Source organism: Hypomesus transpacificus, chromosome 15 (assembly GCF_021917145.1).
Source record: "Hypomesus transpacificus isolate Combined female chromosome 15, fHypTra1, whole genome shotgun sequence".
NCBI lineage: Eukaryota > Metazoa > Chordata > Actinopteri > Osmeriformes > Osmeridae > Hypomesus > Hypomesus transpacificus.
The window spans coordinates 4,297,427-4,320,354 of record NC_061074.1 but is presented as its reverse complement, the minus strand read 5'-3'; the positions used below and the strand labels follow the sequence as shown (position 1 = coordinate 4,320,354).

Here is a 22,928-nt window from a genome sequence, read left to right as displayed (position 1 = left end):
AAGTGATATATGTCATTGTGTTTGTCACATGACTAGATAATGTTCTCCTGAATGCCAGACCTTTGAAAAGATGACCCACACTGTGCGTCGGGATGAGATTTGTGGTACAAACCCAGACCTTTGAGTTGCGGCACTAAGTAACCCAATCTTTGACATGAAGGTGTCAGCAGACTGAAGAGAACCAATTATAAGGTTTGAAAAATGACTGCAGGTGTGGAGCGAGGTCTCCTGAGGACTCATTTGCCGAGCCTGGCACTCTCTGGTGTGCATTTAGGACTTGAACTTCTCCAGTGATACAGTTGTGTTTGTGTGCGAGGAGCTAAAATATCACCAGAGCCTTCTCTTTCCCCCGTCTCCTTTGCCGAACCTTTGCTTGCCCTCCCTTCTAAGCTATCTCCATGATGAACTGTTGCCCTGCTTCCTCTGATACAACATTCACACAAAGATCCCACTTCACTTCTCACATACAAACTAACATACTCATACACACAAGGTCATATAAGTGCTGAATTGCAATTAATTACATCTCAGGACTGAGCCCTAACTTAGCAATATCTCAAAACTTTGTAATAATACATTTCATGTGTTCTACTTATTTTAAACCGCTTAAGGTTGATTTAGTATAAAAATAAAACATTTTTTTTAAGCAGGACAAAACTTGGCACACTGTCTTGTATCGGTCTAAAAGGCACAGAGGTCACACTGGAAACTAAGCTATGGAACATATAAGACGAGGTCTGAAAGACAGGAAGCTAGTCTGAGGTGTGTGAAGAGTGAGTTATAGAGTGTGCTATACAGCATTAAGAGAAGAGATTGTCCAAGATTAAGCAAATTGTGGCATGCTGTTTTCTGACTGTATCCGTGCCAAGATTGGTGGTTTAAGTGGAAGACAGAGGGCACCTCAGTGGCTCATTGATGAAGTGTGCGTACCATGTAGACTAAGGCCACAGTGGCCCAAGTTCAAATCCAACCCGGGCTATTTCCGCAATGTCCTTCCCTTTCTCTCCCCCTTACATATCCTGTCCAAAAATATATTTTTTTAAATGAAGTGTCCAGACAGACCTTTCGTTGTGGCCCTCCAATGACGTATCTGCGTAACACAACACCCCCCTCCCCCCCTTCCCCAGCAACTCTACTGTCTCGGATCACTCTCCTCATTGAGGAGGTGTTTAACTTTGAGCTGCGAGTTGTCCCAATCATCTCTCCCCACACACTCCAATCAGCTCCTCGTTAGCACCTGACACTACCTGCCATTAACAAAGCACACTAATTAGGGCCCCAATCAGCAAGCGCCAGGAGTACACTCTCCAAAACCACAGAGCCCGAAGTGGGTTCGGATCGCTTCGAAATGACATACACTTTTTTTAATGATGAGCCCACTGGCTGTCTCGGCAGCATAGTCAAGCTGTGACAGAAGGTGGCGAATTACACCACTTGTCTTTGTATTTCAGGGGGAACATTGCCTGCTTTCCACATAGTTAGCCTGGCACTGCTCATTTAGGACAGATTAGTCAGTGCACTTGCGTGCACATTGAGTATGAATCACTACAATGAGATGGGTCTTGGCAGGACCATTTCTCAGGTCGTAGACTTCCCCCCTAGACACTAATGTGAAACCCAGTTATTGGGAATTTCTATGCTGTCTCCGAAATACTAAATGGATAGAGTCACAATAGTAATTATCCATTCCAAATTGTGGGACTATGATGTTTAAATATACTTTAGGGAAGAGGAGAAGGTAATTTCACAAGTGTACAGTTTGTTTATGACAAAATCAAAACTCAGACAGCAAATAAAGCATATATACCCTAGCTGTTTAGAACTTATAAGGCTAGGGTTAATAACCACTGAGCACCATTTTAAGCATCCCAAAACTGTAGTGTTGCTGGTGTTGGGAGAACGATTTTGCTCTGAGGTAATTTCTTAATTTGTGTGGTTTCATTTCGCACCAAAAAGCAATCTCTCCCCTGTGACTGTGTCAAATTGACTATGTACGGCAAAAATGCACTCATCTGCATAGCTGTCACAACGCTTCATAAGATCTGGCACCCAATAACTTCACAATGCACAGAATTACCGGTGTCAATTTTAATGTGACATAGCAATTTACATCATACACTGTGGGGACAAGCGCACGTTTCGATCGACTGCATGGTTAATAGGTGGAACGCTATTTGCATTATAATTTGGCTAGTGTGAAGTGTAATCATGCTGCATTTGACTCAATGGGAGTTTGGTGGCGCGGTGGGCGACATATCAGTAACTTGGGAGCCATGCTGACTGGGTTTGCATGTAAATGCGCCCTTACACTCCAAACCCAGTGAGAGCTTTTAACCAAGGTTAGTTTGCATATTTCAGTGAAAAGGCAACACAACAGGTAGACCTGGCTGGCTCTTCATTCCAGCACTCATTAACAGCAATTAAATGGCAGGCGGATGTTTTTGGCATGCTTAATTGTCAATTACAGATTTGTACGATTTGCATGAAGGAAGACGAAGCTATTTTAAGATGCTAATGTCGTTAGTCTGTATTGCGTGAAAGTATTTAGCTGTAGTGGCTGGGCACGAAAATCAGTTTGTTCAATAGAATTTGCATTCAAAAAGGAATATCGGCTATCACCTCGACTCAAGGTTATTAATCAATGCAACTGTTGATGAGATAAGATAACACTATTTTACTCCCCAGGTAGGGAAATGTGGGTGTTAAGGCAGCAGAAAAAGAAAGAAAATATAGATTGTGAAAGTAATGAAAGAACAAATAACTATGGACAAGTATATAAACATTTATAAATAGTATAAATGTTTTTATATAAACAACAATATAGACATTTAAACAAATAAGAAAGAAAAAAAAGAGGGGGGGGGAATGAAGGTGCTTTCCATCCCAGCTCATCATAGAAGAGATGGAAGGGGTTATGCAGGATGGTAACTGCCTCCAGACAGTCCAGTTTTGCACTCAGTACTGGCCTGCTTCACCAGCTTGTCGAGTCTGTTTGTCTCCCCAGTCTTGATGGTGCCTCCCAACCATACCGCAGCAAAGGACAGTGTGCTGGCTACCACAAACTGGTAACACAACTGCAGTAGCCTGCTGCACACATTGAAGGACCCAAGCCTTCTGCTGCTCTGTCCTTTCAAAAAGAGGGCCCCTGTGTTGTTAACCTTGGAAACAAAAGGCATCCTGTATTATGCAGATATATTTTTCTTAGGTTACTCCATCTGCCAGTATATTATGAATCCTATCAGTAGAGGCTATATTTAATCTCCTGGTAAGGTCTTGCGATTCATCATTGGATTGCTGTCAAATGGTATTTTCTGAAAGAAGTTGTTGCTGCACCTCCGGCTCAGGTGAATATGAAAGTGTAAATTGAGTTGCCTCTTCACTGGTATACTTACTGTATTACTCTGGTAACGGTAAAAAAAACAATGGCACATTATTCAAGTGTATCCCTATTATAAGTTCTCGAATACTCTGGAAGTATAGGGCAACTCGGCTGAATAATTGTATCTGTACCTTTATGGAACCCTGAGGTTACAGAGCTAGTTGCAGGATACATTAAAGAAAATAATCCCATGTGTATTTGCCTTTATTTGCAGAGCTAACTAAAGCCTGGCAGTAGCAATGTGGCACGATGCGTTTGATATCCCATTATGTTTTCTTGTTAACTCAAGTCTCGTCTTCCTTGGGTAACGATAATGAAGTACTGATTGCCTTCATCCACCAGGCATGTTGTTATCTGCCCATTATTTAAAACTGTTATCACCGTTAGAGATTTGATTCCACCTAAATCAATAATAACTGCCTTACAACAAAAGCCACTGAGAGAGAGGAAAGACAGGGAGGCAAGGTGCTTCATCAATCACACGATGCGGACAGGAGCGGGGAGACAGGAGAAGGTGGGAGGTTTGCAACAAGCCTTCCAAGGCTCAAGTTTCAGAAACATGACAGTTTGGAATCATAAAAGGTTGGGTCGCCATAAATGACTTAACCCAGTGTTGTACCTGCTCCCACTCAGATCAGGGATTTCTTTTTAGTTTTCCTTTTTTAATATCCATAAAGACAGCAAATCCTTTTTGTGTGCTTTATCAGAAGCCAATATGCACATTGAGTGCAATGTGGACATTATGGTACAAAGTCCAATGTGTTTGGTCTGGCTCTCCTGTTGAGGAAATCCTAGGCTTGTCCATGGCTACAAGTGTGGGATTGTGACTTTGGCTCAATTCAATTATTTTCAGCAGTTTTCTGCTTGTACGACACATAGGCCTCAGCAACAAGGAAGAGAACCAGCCGGAACAGCTTTTGGGATTAAAGTTTGTGTTCTGGATAATACAGGTGCCTGCCTGATAGGCTAGACAGGGGGTGCTCGCCAATTCAGTGGACAGCAGTATGGTGTACGCCTTTCACTTCAAAAACTGCTGGTGGGGGTTGTCATTTCCAAATCCCACAGTAAAAATGACCACTTTGGAGTACACTTTTTCACCGTGTTTGACAGAAAGACCTCAGCACTCTAGAGTTTGCATTCTGGGTAATACAGAGGCCTGTGTTTTTCTAAGAATTTGTCATGGTAACTAAGGAGAGTGACGTTTGGTCTTTACTTTGGGTCAGAATATCATTCCCTGAATGGCTTCAGTTACTGTTAGTAGGGTAACTCCCTAAGGGGTGAAGCATTTTGTACGTTTACACTTCAAAATTAGCATGGATGTAGAATAGTGGGCAGGATGGTTAGTTTGATGTAGATGACAGTAAGGAACCTTTGGTTAAATATCTTTTATTATCCATACAAAACAGTAATTTATTCTTATTTTCATTAAAGATTTCTGATTCAAGTATGATGGGCTGTGTGAATAACTGCAGCTATGATCAAATGCATTGAGAGAATAGCACGGTTTGCTTTATACTAATGTTGCATGGAAAAGCTGTCAATGGCTCATTTAACACATCAAACGTCCTATTTTTGCATTGTCACTCCACAGTATGAGGAGTTAAACTGACAGATTTTACATTGTTAAGATAAAGACCAACTGTCTGTGGTAACTTAATGAGCAACATGTCTAAACTGCTGCACAATAATGTACACAATATGTCCCTACGTACATCATCATTTGTACAAGGATATTTATGTTTTACAGAACCCTTACATTTCACATTGTTTCATCACCAATCATCTGTTGACAGATTTGCAAGTGCCTTTTTATTATGGGGGTCTATCAACTGCTGGGGATTTCATTGCTTGGCTGTCTCACTGGTGTTCAAGATTAGGATTCAAGGTGAAATGGTACAATTGAAGATAACTGACATCATTTTACACAACATAAATGCAATGACAGAACTTCCTTGGTTAGAAAATATGTATTCTCTCTGTGTTAATGTACAGTATGTCTGTCTCTCTCACCAACACATTTATTGCTGTTGGCTGTTTTTTCCAAACCTCCAACTGTCAGCAATCAAAGGATTACACATGCCATGTGTTTACCCTTAATAAGACTGGGGAGATCTCACATGGAACAGAGTTGAAAGTTGTCACTATTTAACAATTGAATGTTTTTCTGATAGTGTTTTCTACTAATCCACCTTTGCCATGTGAATATACTCCAGTAGTCTCTATTGTAAATCATCCTGAAAAGGTCTCGCTCTTGCTGCTGCCTTCTCTCTACCTCTCTGTCCCTCTCTCTCTTGTACCCTCTCCCTCTGTCCCTCTCTCTCTCCCACTTACCCTCTCTCTCTCCCTCTTACCCTCTCCCTCTGTCCCTCTTACCCGCTCTCTCTCCCTCTTACCCTCTCCCTCTTACCCTCTCTCTCTGTCCCTCCCTCTCTTACCCTCTCCCTCTGTCCTTCTCTCTCGCCCTCTTACCCTCTATCTCTGTCCCTCTCTCTCTCTCCCTCTTACCTTTTCCCTTTGTCCCTCTCTTTCTCTCTCTCCCTCTTACCCTGTCTCTCTCTGTCCCTTTCTCTCTCCCTCTTACCTTTTCCCTCTGTCCCTCTCTTTCTCTCTCTCCCTCTTACCCTGTCTCTCTCTGTCCCTTTCTCTCTCCCTCTTACCTTTTCCTTCTGCCCCTCTCTTTCTGTCCTACCCCCTCCCCCCTCTCTCTATTTTTTTCTCTTTGTGTCTTTCTCTCACAAACACACACCTTCCTCTGTCATGCCTTCTCTCTTCCCACCACCCCCCTCCCCATTCTTAACCCATGTGTCCTCTCTCTCTCCATCTCCGCAGAGGCTATTAATCACCTTGGCATTTGATGGTGAAACAATGAGAAATGCAGACATGTGCCGTGTTCGCTCAGCATGAAGCCTGTAGTTTTCCTACAGGTGATTTGTACCATTTCATAAAGTGCTCCTACTGGCAAATGTGAGGCCTAATGTTCTGCTTGACAAGTACAAGACCACATCTCTGCTGTGAACAAGGACTGGTGGTTGCAGATTTTCCTATTAGTTATCCTTTTTGAAAGAGAGGATGAAACTTTTCCTCAATAGATTTTTGGCTGGATAAATAAAGATAAAATACAGCTAAATTAAATATGACTGCTAGCTGCAATGATATGTAATGCATTAATACATGAGTGAAGCATATTCCTCCTGTGGAGATAAAATGTTTACATAATATGAAGGTTTGGCAAATAATAAGTCTTCGTGGTCAGTATAAGGACAATTATCAGTACTTAAAAACCAATGAGTTCGATGAAAATTATATCCATTATTTTCCAGAACAGAACATGCAAAATTACAATTGATAACTCTAAGAAACAGCTTATCTGCTCCTACCAATTATTACCAATGGGTGTATTCAGCATCAAAGAGCAATCTATGTTCAATCTGAGGCATCCATTCAAAGGAAAGAGATAAAGACAGAGGACATAATTGAACTGGCTAGATCAGGGGTGTCGAACTCCGGTCCTCGAGGGCCGCTGTCCTGCATGTTTTAGATGTTTCCCTGCTCCAACACACCTGATTCAATTAAAAGGGTTGTTATAACGACCATTCATTCGAATCAGGTGAGCTGGATCAGGGAAACATCTAAAACATGCAGGACAGCGGCCCTCGAGGACCGGAGCTCGACACCCCTGGGCTAGATAGAAGGGTGAAGAGAGACAAAGGGGGGTTATGTTGCAGCTTTATATCGCTTCCCTCCAGCACTCGCAAAGACTTGACCTCAACAGGTTAATAGAGCTCCTTGATGTTACCTCAATCTATAAATACCGTTGCTTTTGCATCCTCATCTGATGCAATGAGGGTTTGACATTTGACAGACATGCTGGGATTTCATTGACAAACAACTCACCGGCAACTTTTCTATATGTGGGACAACAATAAAAAATGAATGGCCACTATTTAGATCCCTCCACTCACGTTCTAGAATGAGGGAATATTTTTAATTTCCACATGTTAGATTTGTCTGTCTGACAATAGGCAAGACACAATCCACAGAAGTTCAAATCCTAGTTTTACCCAGTTCCTAGTTCTCAACTTTAAACCATGTTGTTCAATCTGAAAGAAATTAAATAGTTGGTTTGATAAATAAATGTTATAGTCCGAGAAAGAAATTGTAGTTTCTCAACCTCCCAGAAATGTACCACGAGCCTTAGCTTTCCAGTGTCTTGTCTCCTGTTGTGTTGTTTTGATGCGCATCACCGCCGTTAACCTTATTGACGTCTCCGCCGTCCCCTGCTAATGACATCATAAATGGTTCCTCGCGATAAGATGTGCTCAAAAGATTTTGCTCCAGGTTTCAAAACAAATTAACCTTCAGATATTTCTTTGATCCCGCAGATGGTTTCACCCCCCCTCCCTCGTCTGTGGCGCCCCTGCCCCACATACCTAACCACCCTTCATATGACCAAATTTAATCTTTCACATTTCATTTACACATGCATTATTATTTATACAGAGGCAGATTACGCGTAGGCGTTGTTACAGATTGGATTTTGGTGAACACCCTGGTATAGGTGGGTCCAGGTAATTAAGGTTGAGATGAATGGGAGCAGGCCGGGAACGAGGCACCGATGGGGATATTACATTATTAAATATGGAGCTGGGGTGATCGAATTTGAAGCCTGGTGACTGTTGACCACCTCGGGTAAATATCATGGTTTGGTGGGTGGAGCTAAAATCTCCACTTGATGGGTTTATTAATTGTGCACAGGTCTGATCAACGCGTTGTCACCCTGAGTGGATTTGCAGGGCCATCCCCAATTTATATCCTAATAGGTGCGGAGGCCGGAATAGTTGGCTGTAAGTGAAGAGGATGTGGGGGGTGGCAGGACAGCTCGTCTTACAGATCCATATGTGTATTTCCAGTGGCACTAACTCAATTTCCCCTTGGCGGTTAATCTTTTATCAATTCATCATCGTGAGCAGGTGAAAAAATCAATTTTTCCATCATTCACAAGGCAGGGTCGGTCAGTGGGGGAGTCTTGGAAAGCCTACTGTCATGTCTGACAAGTGCAAGTGCACTGTTGACCAATATCAATCAAGCATGCTTTCATGCATATTTTACAGTTGAAAGCTTGCCTCAGAGAGGAGGCCACATGTTAATTTGACACTGACGTCTTCAATTGCATGTGATTTTACATTCTGAAAGTTTTTACAAGCTTTTGGAAAGTTTTAGTGGGTCAAATGTCAGCGGAGAGAAGACTGGATAATTGCTAAGGAAATGCAGCTGTTGACAGCTTGCAAACTGATGACCCTGGCAGTCAGTGGAGTAAAGGGTTCTGAATTGCTGTTCTGTCTGGCCAAGGCTTTCCTTGACCTAGAAAAAAAACCACTTTCTCTCAACAGTATCCTTGATTATGAAAGTGTGAATCATATTATTTTTGACTGCACCATCCACCAATAACAAGTAATAGTAACAAGCATTATCACCAAGAACAACCGCCCAATACTATTTCAGGTCAGTATAAATCTACTTTTTAAGGGAGACAATATATTTGAAAGGGTTTGTGGACTGTAACAACCTCTCAACATGTAACAGTAGCTGTTACATTAAATTACAATACAGTAGACAAAGGTGGATAAGTCTTGTTAAAACATATTACTAAAATTAAATTCCAAATTTGCCAGGTTCCAATAATACAGTCTAAATACCTAAGTTACCTAACAAATAACATGCTTTCTATCTGCAAAAACACCAATATTCTCCGTTATGGCAACACCCTAGAAATGATGAAAATGTACTCTTTAAATATGAGATTAGATTAAACACTATCTACCTGTAGAAATCTCATTACTATAGTCTGTACAAACTGCCAAATGAGAAAACACTGACAAGGGTCAAACACTTCCATCCTTAAGACCTCAAACACTCAGGTTCCCTTGAGCATATCCCCACCCAAGGTTAGAGTTGGAGGGGAAAACATCCAGGAGGAAAAGAAGTATCGCTTTTCCTTTGACAAAATCTGCTCGTTGAAAGACTGCATTAAACATTGATCAGCTCTAGAGGGTACTGGATAAGCTGTGATCCTGCCGCTATTCACCTGGGAGCAACAGTAGTGTCAGGCACCGCATGAATTATGACAGAGAGCATCGAAGAGGCTAAGGGAGATACTGTAGTAGGTAGGGATCGAAAGAAGACCAGGCCAGGGAAGACAGCTAGCCAGGGAAGGCACCTAACACAGCCTTTACATGAGGAGTTTTCCCAATAGGTCCAGAACACTCCAACTTTTTCTACATATTCTTCTTTAGCGTTGCTAGATATCGTCTTTCATTGAGAAGCACACAGTGAACCTAGTTGCTTAACCTGTGTGGAGATCACCAACCTCTCCATCAGACCAATACCAAACACCAACGTTTATTTTCTGCCCAAACAAACAATTACTCCCACTTTAAAGTACAGCATGTTGAGTTTGTTCTACTGCTTAACTTTGCCTGCACCCAACTGCTACCACGGAACTGCTCTTACCTGGGTAATGAAGGCCCAAAGCACTGAGAAGAGCAATCAAAGACAAATGAAAACCACACTTTTTCCTGGCTAATGAAGGAAATGATCCCCTGAAATCTAATAAAGCAAACACTGTAAATAAGCAACTCACCACCCAGTTTGCTAAATCCAAACAAGCTACAGTACAGATCAAGTGATTCTGTGTTGAAAGATTTTCAAAGCAAGAGGAAGATGAACAGAATCTTCTTGATACCTGAATTCTCAGCCGTGCGTCGCAGGTGGGACAATGTTTTTTGCAGGGCTGCACATTTCTCTGTTATCATTTATCATAGTCAGGCTCTAGTAAAATGTTAGCAGCCCTGTTATATCCATAAAGCTGTGGTACATACAGCCCAGGATCTGCCTCTCTCTCCTAGCCTCCTCTGTTCTGTCTGCTCTCGGGTGACCCAGGATATGTGGTTCAGCAAAGGGTAGGCTGTGAGGGACTAAGCTTTGACCTAAATATCTCGGCCTGTGGAAACTCTTTAGTCTTTCTCATATTCTTCTCATCTTCGGTCGAAAACAGTTTTGTTTTGTTGTTGTTCTTGTGGGATGAACTGTGAAATCATATAATGATGGAATACAAGGTGTTGTATGACTCAAATTTTAAAAGCCATATTGGAGAAATAAAACCACATATAAATGTCTTGCAAAGGACATTTGGATTTTAAAACGGTGCTGCAATTGTAAACAATTACATTACAAGCAGCTTTATTACTATAATAGTTGAACTTTATATATATATATATTTTAGATTGAACGTCCATCATCTGTCTTGACGCCCCTATTCATCAGTCCCCCGATGACTCGGTGTGACACTCGGGACATATGTCATTCATCATTTCCATGGAAACCGGCTACCATTGGATGGACAGCTCTGCAATCAGCCAGCCCATCAGACCTCCACTGTGCCTTGGCCTCTTTTGTCCCTCTCTGCTACCCATCACAGCCAGATAAGATTATCAACCGACAACCCCGACTCAGCACCCATCGGCAGAAGAAGAAACAGGTGGGGTGGGGGTGTGAAAGGAGGATGGGGGGGGGGGGGGGCAGTCTTTCATTCAGTTTTAACCCCCCCCCTCCCCCACTGTTCAGGAAGGGCTTTTTCGCCAATCCCTTTTGGTCCTTCATGAGTTAAATGTGATTTTTTTTTTCTCTCTCTCTTTTCAAAGCCTGGGATGTCACAGCAGGGCCACTGCTCTGGGGAAAAGGACTGGCGGTGACCAGGACACACACAAAGGCCTACTGACTTTATCTCCCAATAAATCTCCAGGTTTGAAGCTCAGCACAAACGCCAGAGGAGGCCTTAGCTTGGCTAAAGAGTAAGGCTGAAAATGTACAGAAGCAGGAAGAAGATGAGCACAAGGCAGTTTGCATCAGCAAGCATTTAGGAAGGAGGGTTAGACATCTGTGGCCTAAGCATTTATCGCCTTTTATCATGCATGGGAGGCGACCAAAATATACTGTATGTACAGTATGAAGGACAGCTAGGTATGTTGTATAAAATTACCTATGCTTGACCTTAACCTCTGAGCAATAATGACCACAAAGAAGTGTGTCCTACATAATCAATGTTTACCACATTCAAATCGTATCTGTAACCATTGCACTGTACAGAATTAGCCAACAGTTGCAATAACCCTTCCATTCCAATCTATCTTGACCACCAATGCGAAATGGTGAAAATGATTGGATAGTTGGCCAATTGCTGTCCCATCCCTAACGTCGAGTGAAACGCGAGGTTGGGAAACGCAACTATTCACACACTGTAAGGAACAAAGTGTGCCACTGTTTTTGAAAATGTCCCCGCGCCTTTGAAAAAACTGATCAGTCATGAGAAGAGGAGGATGCGCGGATGAGAGCGGAGACGGGAAGAATAAATCCAGGCGTGACGGCATTATTTATTAAAAGCCATAATTAATAAGAGCTACTTCATCACCCTCTTATTCCTGTGACTGCTTCAATTTTTTATGTTATTCATGGGGATAGGAGAAAAAATAGAACATTTCTAAATCTCATTCCCCCTTATTACAGCGGAAAGACACTGTCACATTACTTAGGAGTTCCTGGAGCTTGCAACTGGTCATCACAGCTGCATTTGCTAATCCTGAAGAGGGGAAAGAGCTCACCTGTATATTCAAGGTTAGCTACTTTTCAGGAATGGACAAGCGATGGAGCCCTATCATCATAGTGCCTGTCTCAAAGGACAGACAGAAGAACCTTCAGTGCTCGGTAAAACAACAAAAAAGCCGGGGGTGGGTGGGGGCACCAGGGGTGGGAATGAGACGCCGGCATGCATGTTAGAAAATAAATAGTATTTTATCTTTAGCCGGGGTTTAGAAGGAATGATATCATCGGCAACCAAGTGAGACAGGCCATATTAAGGATTCTTATTACCCTTGGCCCTTCAGAGCGTCTTTGCTCAAATCTCCACCAGAGACGGGCTGCTGTATCATTCTTGACAAACATGAATATGAAATGAACGTTGAAGGATGTATCCTCTACAGCCACATGGAGGTATAGATGGTGGTGGGCTTTAACAGGGAGGCCAGACTGAATATCTTTATTGACAGCTCCTTAGGGGCACAAAATTGTCTGTGCAGCCCCCACTGTCATGGTGTTATCATATTAATATCACCACCACTGCTGGTTCACAGAAATAGGAATCTCTTCACCGAGGGAGGTGGAGCACCTGGGAAACAACCATCCCTGCAGAGTTTTGACTTCCTCAAATCCCATTGGCCTTCATACACTGCTGCCCTATCCAAAACGGCCCAATGGCCTACATGCTTCTCACTCCCCAGGGGATTTAGTCAAGGACAGGGTGAAGCATCAGCGACAGAGAGATGGATTGGGCCTGAAGGCAGACTTGGAACCTCCCCCCGCCCCCCTCCCCCTTCACTCAGAGGACATTTTGAAAATGAGAACATTTGGGTTTGTTCTCCCTTGTCGTGACTGTGCCATTATAAATTTAACTACACCATTTTTTCAAGGTACCCTAAGGCTGAGGGGGAAAAAAATCATTTTGAACATGAATGTAGTTGGAACTGAATTGATCAGTTGAGATAAAACAGCACAATGTTGTATATCAAATTTGCAAAAATACTCAGTGCAGTGGGGTTAGCAGGAAAGTGCAGAACACCAAGAGAACACTTGTAGCAATAGATGAACAGTAGACCTAACCCTGAGGCATAAACAATATATCCTGTCTGCTGTGTCTGGAAAGTACCCCCCCCCCTCACCTAGCCATGGAGAACATCAACCAGGTTCACCGTGGATGAGAGAGGCAAGTTCACCATGAGTAAGAGAGGCGACAGGAGCGCCCCTCAGCCACGCCCGGCAGGCTCTCACTTCTGAGCAGCAGAGAGGCCGACGAAAAACCCTCAGTCGGAGCTGCCGATCCCACACCTCCTTGAGAAAGCGAAGAGTGTGGGGGGACTTGAGCAGAACTAGATTTATTTTTAGATCCGCCAGCAGGCAGCAGGTGCACTCTTTACTTGTGCTTATGGCATCAATACAAATGACAGATAATTACTTTTGTGACAATGTGCCAATTGAATTAGGTGCAGCAAAACAACATAATGGCGATTTGTTATGCTCCGGTGAGCAATAACACACCAATCATAATCAACAGCTACAAGTGCTGAGAAATCTGCATGTTTTGCAAACACGATTCAATTCTACGTCTTTAACTTTCGGCCCACTAAATTGATCTAAGTCAAATAATGGTATTATAACTGTTGGGGAAGGGGGGTGCACAGAGAGGGACAAATAGAATATGATGTGCATGGGTGGGCATCCTACTTTAAGCTGTGTGAGAAAGCATTGAAGCTTTGGACACAACACAAGATTTGTGTCTGTACAGTATGTCAGACAAAATGTGGTTTGTCCCAGTAATTTGTACATCTGATAAAGTATGATAGGATGACAAATTCTGTTGCATTTTGCACTATACAAGTTGGCATGATATCCTGGCTATTCTGACACAAAACAATCTTTACAGCTTAAACTGCACAAGCAACCCCCCCATTCAAAGATGTATGCACCAGTTTGGAAGGAAAACTTTGAAAGATGCTTCCAGAGTTCTTCAACTTGTAGTTGTTGTCCCGAATAACTAATGAACTTAAAACAATGATATGAAAAATGGCAGTTATGACCTACTAATGGTTTGAGGATAAAGACACAGGTGGTCTCAGTACCCCAATCGGTGGTATTGAACAACAAATTGCCCTCTCCCACCTCCCACCTTGCTCCATCTGCCAAAAGCCTTGTTTTCAATCAGTATTGAAAAAGTGAACAATTTGGCGCCAAAGGTAAGCACAGGAAAAGCTGGATGAATGTGAGTCTTTAATGTGCTGACTGCCTGGGTCTCGGGAGCTCACCATGCTCCCGCTTCATTTTCAAGCTTAATCGCGAGCGTTGATTAGATTTTAAAAAGCGGAGCTTAAGCGAAAGCCTGTTATATGCAATTTACGCATATTAGGACGCCATTTCACAAGGATTAATTATCTGGCCAATTATTTTGAATTGTATCATGCAAAAGGTTAGCTGTAGGTGACAAGGGAGAGAAAATGGCCCTGGAGCAATGTGGTCCGAGTGCACTTTGCCTGCTGCATGAACTAGCTTGCGGAGCAAATTACATTGACCTGGACCGTCGGCAGTGGAGAAACACAGTCTGGCAGGAAACCTTTCAAACCTTTTATCCGGATGAGGATGCAATCAGTGTGAATTCCAAACGCAGCCAAACCAACTTCGAATGCAAACCTTGCCACAAAAGGAGTCCCACGTTCTGATGTGCTGATTTAAATACTGAGACAACTATGAAGTCAGCCAACTGGTAAGTTCATACTAATGTCAGATCGGGGAGTGAGTGGTCAATGTCTACTGCTACTGTAAACCCTTTCTATAAAATATGATTATTTTTTTTACAAACTAGTAGTGTATATAAAACTTTTGTAAGCCTAGAAATACCTTGCAAAACAAAAAATATAATCACAGACTTGGAAGATATCTTTCAAGGCTTGGTACAACCGGATGTTCATCCATCTCGTACCTGCAGGACCAAAGACGCATGGTTTAAAAACAAGAAATCCCAAAGCCTTCAGGGATAGTAGCTAAGGAAAGCTAAGCACACCTTTAAGACTGTAGAAAGGCAGGGCGCATGACCTTGTTTGTTAGGGGGCTTGTCCTCGAGTTATGGAGATTTTATCTCACACTGAGAACCACGGACTATAGGGAGAACAAGACAAAAATAAATAAACAAACCGACCAACAGGCGAGCAGGGTTCGAATCAATAACCTGACTAGTGCACTGGCAGAACAGCCTTTCTTCAAAGCCCGCCTGGGCAGCGGAGTACTAAAACAAACGGATTGGTGAAAGGGCTGCAAGCCCCAGTGGAGGCAACCTGCCCATTGATTATGGTGATACAGCTCACAGGGCCTCTGCTGACGCCAAGACAGAGAGCTACCAGACAAACTGCAAACACTGAGGACAGACAGAAGAATTGTTTCACCACAAACAAGGCTTCCGAACTGATATGAATTTTAAAGTTGTTAAAGGTTGTCCAAATTACACAGTTTTACTATGTGTGAAATGATTTAGTGCATCAACGTATATGGTTGACAACTTGTGTGCTATGACCTTGGTTAAGGAGTGTTGAAATCTGTAACAAATTTGAAACAAGGGAAATGACTAAATAGATTAGGCATCAAAATACAAACTACAACTAAAATAACCTCCAACAAGTGCTATTGCAGCAAATTATTCTTGATGGACACCTTTCTGGAACAGGTTTGGTGGCTGTACAAGGACAAAAACTACTAAGCTGTCGGCTCAAAATGAGAACTTCTCAGCGTTTGACTAGGATGGCTCTCTTTTGCCTCACTCACACGCTCTCTCTGGTCCAGAGTGTGACTACAGCATCTGCATAATACATCCTGTGGCATTTGCCACGGCTGGCTGTGGGAGAGGGATGAAGGGAGCAGGCGTCTGCCAGTCACCCCAGCACGCAGCGTGACATTTGTTCCTCTTCAGTTGTCATGTGGACTCGGTGATGTATTCACTCTGCGGATTTATCGGGAAGGTTTGTTTAGAGGGCCGAGACACTGCAAATCCAACCCCTTAAAGCGGTCTCATATAACCTTCTCTCCCCCTCCCTTCCCTCCATCCTCCCGCTCCCTCTCTCACCGTTCCGCTCCCCTAGATTTACTACTTTCACGCCTCTTATTGTCTAATTCATCCTGCACCTGTGCCTCGGCTTGGACGGACTGCAGTCCTTATTCCGCCTAACCTCACAGCCTCCCTAACTTACTGCCTCTGTTTTCCAGAGTAAACTCAAACACACACATAAACACACATGCACATCCGCACACTCACTACACTTGCCTTTTATTCTACAACAAACACAAATATGTGACAACACTCTGAATAAATCTTTACTGTAGCAGTCGGCCCCTTGGCAACTCAGGAAGTAGGTTCGTTCTGTATCCTTTTTGCAACAAATGGATTTTCTTGCATTTATATTTTTGGTGCAAATTGTTTTTGACAGACTCTGACAGCTGGTCCTGACAGAGTTTGGAGAAGCAATGAGAAATGACGACCTTTTTGATGGATGACTGAAGACAGTTACCTGATGTGTTAGCTGATGTGTTGGTGCAGGTAAACTGAGGAAAAAATCCTTTCAAAAATCGTTCAATAAGGTTTACCTTAAATCCTGTGGTTGAGAAAAATAATACTGGCAGCAGGTTCGCAAACATCTAACTTAAAGCAAAGTTACAAAGAATGCCTTCCTTTACGTCAAACATCTTATTTAGTGAGTTCAGCAAAATCATACAAAATGACAAACTTACCTCCACTTTGCCAGTGTTCAGATGAAGTACAGGAGGGGAAGGGAAGCATTTTACAATTATTAACAAGATCATTTAAATAGAAAGCACACTACAGCAAGCATCTACCCTTCAATTTTCCACAGATGACAAATGCTTACTGAGCTGTGTGTGTATGTGTGTGTGCGCACGTTGAAACTTGAACGGCCCTAGGTAAAACATTGCATGATTTGAGTGCCACCCAGTGGCAGAGAGGCAGGCTTAGTAACAGTAAGTGAAATCCTTATTGCCTACGGCTATTATTCAACAATGACATTTCCAAGCCAATCAATATCTCATCATTGGCAGTCAGCACTGGCTGAAAAAGTGTGAGTGAACCTCTTGAGACACTCAAACATGGAAACATGTCCTCCTGCAGGCTACATGCAGCTGGAGATCTTTCCTCCTAGAGTATAAAACATAGTAAAGACAACTCAAGACTCTCCTCTTTACAGTATTTATATCCAGGACAGTTTGAACCTCAACAATGAATCCTCATTTCATTGTTGAATCAAACAGCTGTTACCAGTTAGTATTATTAGTTGCAGTTCTTTCTAAAATCTTCCTTTTTAAATTCAAGTGCATTTAAATGCATTGCGAAATGTGCTGTGATGGCCACACATTTTGAATCCATAATTTAAATTGATGGAATAAAAAAAAATACTGTGTAAATCACCAATATATTGTACCACATGTCAATATGACTGCAAGGCTTAATTAACACTTTTGAATAATTAATGTTCGGTACATGAAGATGACCGATGGAAGAGGGAAAATCATTTTTTAACTGTTAAATTATCTGGTGATATCAAAGTGAAAAAAACAATTTCAGCTCATACACCCTGCTTTGCATTACAGCTGTCCCTCAAAGTGAGTGACAAGGAGTGTCTTATCACGAGCAATAGAAAAGCAAAATAATAAAGCCCTTTTTTAGACACAATGACAAGGACAGGGCTGTTTTTGTGCAGCAAGACCATGCTTAAATGGAGAGATTTCCACTTACAGTTCATCTATGAATTTGGAAAATAGCAATCCAGCATTTTGAGTGAATTGTTGAGACATCTCATGTTTGGTGTATTTTCATTTTTCAGTGGCTCTAAACCACAGCTTAAAAACAGTGCGCTAGTTACAGCCAAGTACCGGTATCCATTGTAACAAATATATCAAGAGGATTAGTCTCTTGATACTACATTTACAGCCTGTAATCAATTGAAATAATTTATATTATATATTTCCATTAATTTGCCAAACGGGGGTTGCTGACTTTAGTGTTGGTGTGATACCTTTTTTTTTTATGTATAATGACCGTGGACATAACGCTTTTTTGTTTGTTGTTGAAATTATGTTATTGGGATATGGTTTGTTTTTCTTTTTAAAAACGATCCCCCAACACACTTCTGTTATTAACAGTGGCAGCATAAGGTATGGATACAAAAATATATTCTTTTTTTTAGCTTTATTTTTCTCTCTAAAAACGTTCATCACCTTTAAAAGTAAAAACAATAAAACACACGTCCAAAAACTAAAGGACACCGTTAATAAAGAAAAATGGAACGATAATTTGTTTGATTGCTAATTGTCTGCATTAACTTCATACTCCATCTTCTTTCCCCCTCTGAAGTTGTGAGCCACACAAACAACAGACAAAGAGCATTATTCTCCCTCCGCTCACAGTATGTTCATAATGTCTAAGGTACTGGTCCAGCCAAGCCATCAGCTACAGGGATTGCTTTCTTATTGACTGTGCAGACAATCACCCATTCCATTATGGGTGGCGATATCATTTCTCCCCCTCGAGCTGGAGCAGAATAGGCAGTGGGATGGACAGTTTTCTCTTTCGATAAACAGAAAGACAGCAGATAATGAGAAACAGTGGCAAGGTCATCTCTTTCAAAAGATGTGGAAACACTCCATTTGGGGTGTTTCTTTTGTTTGAGGAAGAAGAGAGATGGCAGAGAAAAGGAAAAAACCTCTGCCACTGAAAAAGAGCAAAGAAATCCACCTACCATTCTTATCCCGATATCACAGTCAATGCCATTGACCTGGGTATAGGCCAGCTTTGAATTTCTCTACTACCGGTAATAGAAGCCAACTAGTCTGTATGGCAGGCAGATCCAGCTTTAAAACCTGTCACTATACAGGTCAACAGGTAGCCAGAGTGAAGACAACTGATTACACTGGTTACCCAGCATTAACCACATTCACATACACAGTATATATATATATCATGTTTTTTTTCAGCAGGGATTTGAACTTTGCACCTTTTGATTAGCTGTCAAATTATCTCATACGTGTTGACTAAAACTACATTGGTGTAATTATTTTCCCTAAACTAAAACCATAGTTACAATTTACTTTCAGGGCTCAGGGGTTTAATATGTTTAATATGGTGGTTGTGATGCATGAGAAACTGAGAAGGAAAACCAACATTTTAAACAGCTGTCCTGGTCAGTATTGTCCACATCAAATATCTTAGCCACACACATTTTACATTTGTGCACACAGGCCAATGTAACCTAACATAAATAATTAAATAACTTTTCCACGCCTTTGTACTTATTCAGGACCACACAGGCAAGCAGAACAAAATGAAGCCACACGGTACAATTTTTTGTACATAGATTAGAAAGGTTTCATTGTTCATTGAGTAGCAAAGTGAATGTCTCTGTGATTAAATTCCATGTGTCACTGTTGAATGGGATGAGTGGGTGTCTGTTCATCAGGCACCTCACCAGGTGTTTCTATCTGCTGTTCTGCCAGCATGTCTGTCAGCTTCATACCAAGCACAGGATCCCTGGTCTCTAGTGCCACCTGCAGGGGAATAAGCATAACACAAATCCCTTACTAAAACGAAATTTTCAAGACATAGTATAGCATGACAAACACAGTAATAAGTCTTGAGGTTTTCACATGAACTCTTTAACACTATCAACTCACCGAGGAACCACCCCTTCTCTTCAACACAAGTCCCTCTGCAAGAAGTGCTTTCCCAGTTGCCTCATACAGCTCTGACTCCTTAAGCTCTCCACGGCTCTCCAGCTCAGTGTATTTCTGTATGAATCTACACCGTAGGAAAATGTTTGTTAGCTGAATGATTTTAAATTCATAAAATGTGTTGGTAATATATTCATGAATATATCTGTGATAAAAGTTTAAAAAAAATCTAAAATATCCTCTCCTGTATGAGTACCATCTCCATTAGAATAGAGTCTATGCTATGTAAATATATGATCACACCTTTGGCACGGTGAAATAAAGTTGGCTTTGGAGAGATCAAAAGCTCTGGGCCCGGTCCCATACATCTCGTAGAATTTCCTGAAACACAAAAACGCTTGAACACTTTTGAATAAAAGTTATTTTCTTTGGACCCAAGTTTTGGTTCCCCACTTACGCTCGTATTTCATCCTCTCTGTAGAAGATGTCTGGAACGACCACCACTTTCTTCCCATATATCTTTGCCACTGGTTTCACATAGAGGGGTTCTCTCTTGGGAGGAAAGGCCTTGTACACGTCGTACCATATCGGCTTGTCCGACTGCTTGACGACTCCAGCGCGCATCAGATCTCTAACTCTGCAGTGGAGTTAGTAGATTCTTTTATTATTCAGATTTTCTAGTAGCATTTCTTAAATCTACCTTCAACTCCAGGGCTACGAATTGATTTTACTGATAGAGCTTACTCAAAGAGTATGTCACTGCTCTAATGGGTTACTATCATTGCTTACTAATCTGATCTTGGAGTGGGATGCATGAGGACGAAAATTTAAGAAAACTAAAATGCACACTCTGAAAATTTAAATGTGTATTGTCACGACATGGTCTTATTAAACCTTTAAACAAATTCCGAAACGTTTCAGCATCAACCTTCGTCAGGAAGTCAAAAGATCCCCGGCCTGATACAAGGTAGAGCTAGCTTGCTTGCCATATTATCTCTAGCACCAGCTATGTAGCAGCTGAACTGTGCAGAAAACAGGTCACACACAATGTAAACAATTACGTAGTCAAATTGACGACTAAATAATGCTAGCTAGTGTATGCGGGACTCCTCAGCTATTAATATCGTTGCTAGCCAGCAAGATTGTCCAACCTAGTTAACGTAACGCTACCTAGTCTATCTGCCTGGCTAAACGCTACCTATTAATATTAAGGCATAACTCATAGGCTAGCTAGCTAACTTGCTTAAGTATAGGCGAATGATAACCTTGGGGTACTGGATCTCACAAGATCTCACAAGATCTCACAAGCTAGCTTACAGTACTAACCTGAGCAACATATTATTTTGTCTCTGGACAACCTACCGGGTGAAAACGGTCCCGAACTTCTCAAGTCGACTTCCAGCCATTATGAAATACTCAAAGATAGTACAGTAGATGGCTAACTTAAATCCCAAATATTTCTGTTCATTTTAGACACGCTATTATACGCTGCCTGCTTTCTTCTTTGAATGCTCAATTTTGAGGTCAACTGGTTCATTACTGCCCTCAGCTGGCCTGGAGAAGGTGGCACGCTTTCGATTACATTTAGAACGATAGTATTTTGAGGCCAGGGGCGTTGTTAGAAATATAGCTCTACTGGGCACAGGCCCCTATTCATATCCCTTTTTTTTCTTCCAAGCTTGCTACGCGCAATGCACTACTAGGCTATAGAAACTCCCCTTGCTGAACCCCTTGTGTTATCTTCGGGTCAAAATGACCCATCAGTCATTGTGACCCACCGTCATATTGCGACAACTTTACCCAATACAAAAACAAAGTGAAGCATTTTCTTTTAACTTTCAGACTGTCTCAGACCCCCCATATTGCGAAGGTTAAAATAAAGGTTTTTTTGTTTGTTTTTGTATTGGGTAAAGTTGTCGCAACACAACAATGGTTCCTTGTGAACCTTCGGGTCATGTGACCTGAAGGCAGCACAAGGGTTAACCCAGTACAACAGTTCAGGGATCCAAGTTTGATATCAGCTTTGGCAGGGACATCAATAGTTAATGCGAGTCCGCATATTTTTTTAGCATTCATTTGAGCGTAAATACTGTTTTTGTTGTTCTAGTCTTAATGAGATGATCGGTAGGCCTATCATTTACAAACTTTCTTTAGTTTTGTAATGTTTTCTTAGCCTACCTCAATTCTGACTTGTGCCGAGTCCAACACCTGGACCTCTGTGTGCGCGCTGCATTGGCTTTTTGGCAAGCTCAGAAAATCGTGCTGTATGCGGGCATCGGTTTGTGTTTTCGGTTAAACTAATTTGATTTTACAAGCGTTGATTGGGGGCACGTGCCCCAGTAAAAAAGAGCTAATGACGCCCCTGAACTAGGCTAACTACTCTAGAATTACAGGGCTCTCAAGTTTGATCAAAAGTTTGGCGTGAGATTACCATACCGGGGGTGACGGTGATGTTTTCTGATTGGCATTTAACTGTACAACTCGAGACAACTAAGGTATTTTATGGTGTCCAATGTTTGTCTCTCTAGTAAAATCACGGCTGTTAGAACATAACCTTCACAAAATAGTAACAAGAGCAATTGCGGTCATGTGTTGTACCAATTGGCAAAACATTTTTTTGCCATGGGGTTTGTTCTATAATTAAAGTCCCGCTACGTTATAAATTCCTTGATCATTATGACAATTGCTTTAAAACTCATCCCAAACATTCTATGAAACCTTTGGAAGACCAACATCAAATCATTTAGCAGTGGCGATTTTAGACCCTTTTTAGGGGTGCTCAAGCATCCCTAAATTTCCTCTCAGCACCCTAAAAATAATAATAAAATAAAAAAACTAAATATATAGTTTTTTTTCATTTGATGCTGGTAGTTCATGAAGAAAGGGACATTATTTTATTTTTTTACATTTATTTAACCAGGAAGTCCCATTGAGATTAAAAATCTATTTTTCGAGGGAGACCTGGCCAAGACAGGCAGCAGCATAAAAAACACAGAGTTACAGACAGAAAACACAGAACAACACAGAATAAGACAAGTTAAAATAAACTAAAAGCTAAGAGCTAAGAAACAGTGACGTAGAGTTAATTTAAGAAACATTTACATTTTTGGGAACCTGCCTCTATTTCTTTCATTCGAGATTTAAAAGTAGTCAGTGATATCAGTTCCCTGAGCTTTAAAACATTCTGCAACATATTCCATGATGAGGGGGCAGAGTACCCAAA

At 41.7% G+C, this 22,928-nt stretch overlaps 1 protein-coding gene across 1 annotated transcript; it reads right to left on the bottom strand.

Annotated features, from left to right (window-relative positions):
- Positions 1-19,135: 19,135 nt before the first annotated feature.
- mrps23 (mitochondrial ribosomal protein S23) lies at positions 19,136-21,244 on the bottom strand. The gene is made up of 5 exons (XM_047035709.1): positions 21,068-21,244; positions 20,163-20,342; positions 20,009-20,086; positions 19,709-19,832; positions 19,136-19,582 (listed from the first exon to the last, which is right to left on the bottom strand). The coding sequence occupies exons 1-5, from the start codon at positions 21,109-21,111 to the stop codon at positions 19,457-19,459; spliced, it is 552 nt and encodes a 183-aa protein (XP_046891665.1). The 5' UTR covers positions 21,112-21,244; the 3' UTR covers positions 19,136-19,456.
- Between the last annotated feature and the right edge of the window lie 1,684 nt (positions 21,245-22,928).

Excerpts from the sequence above, each read along its gene's own strand:
- mrps23 (XM_047035709.1), bottom strand. The coding sequence starts at position 21,111 with ATGGCTGGAAGTCGACTTGAGAAGTTCGGGACCGTTTTCACCCG. Across the intron at positions 19,833-20,008 it reads TTTATTTCACCGTGCCAAAG|ATTCATACAGAAATACACTG; the intron begins GTGTGATCATAT and ends CCTACGGTGTAG. Across the intron at positions 19,583-19,708 it reads AGAGAAGGGGTGGTTCCTCG|GTGGCACTAGAGACCAGGGA; the intron begins GTGAGTTGATAG and ends ATTCCCCTGCAG.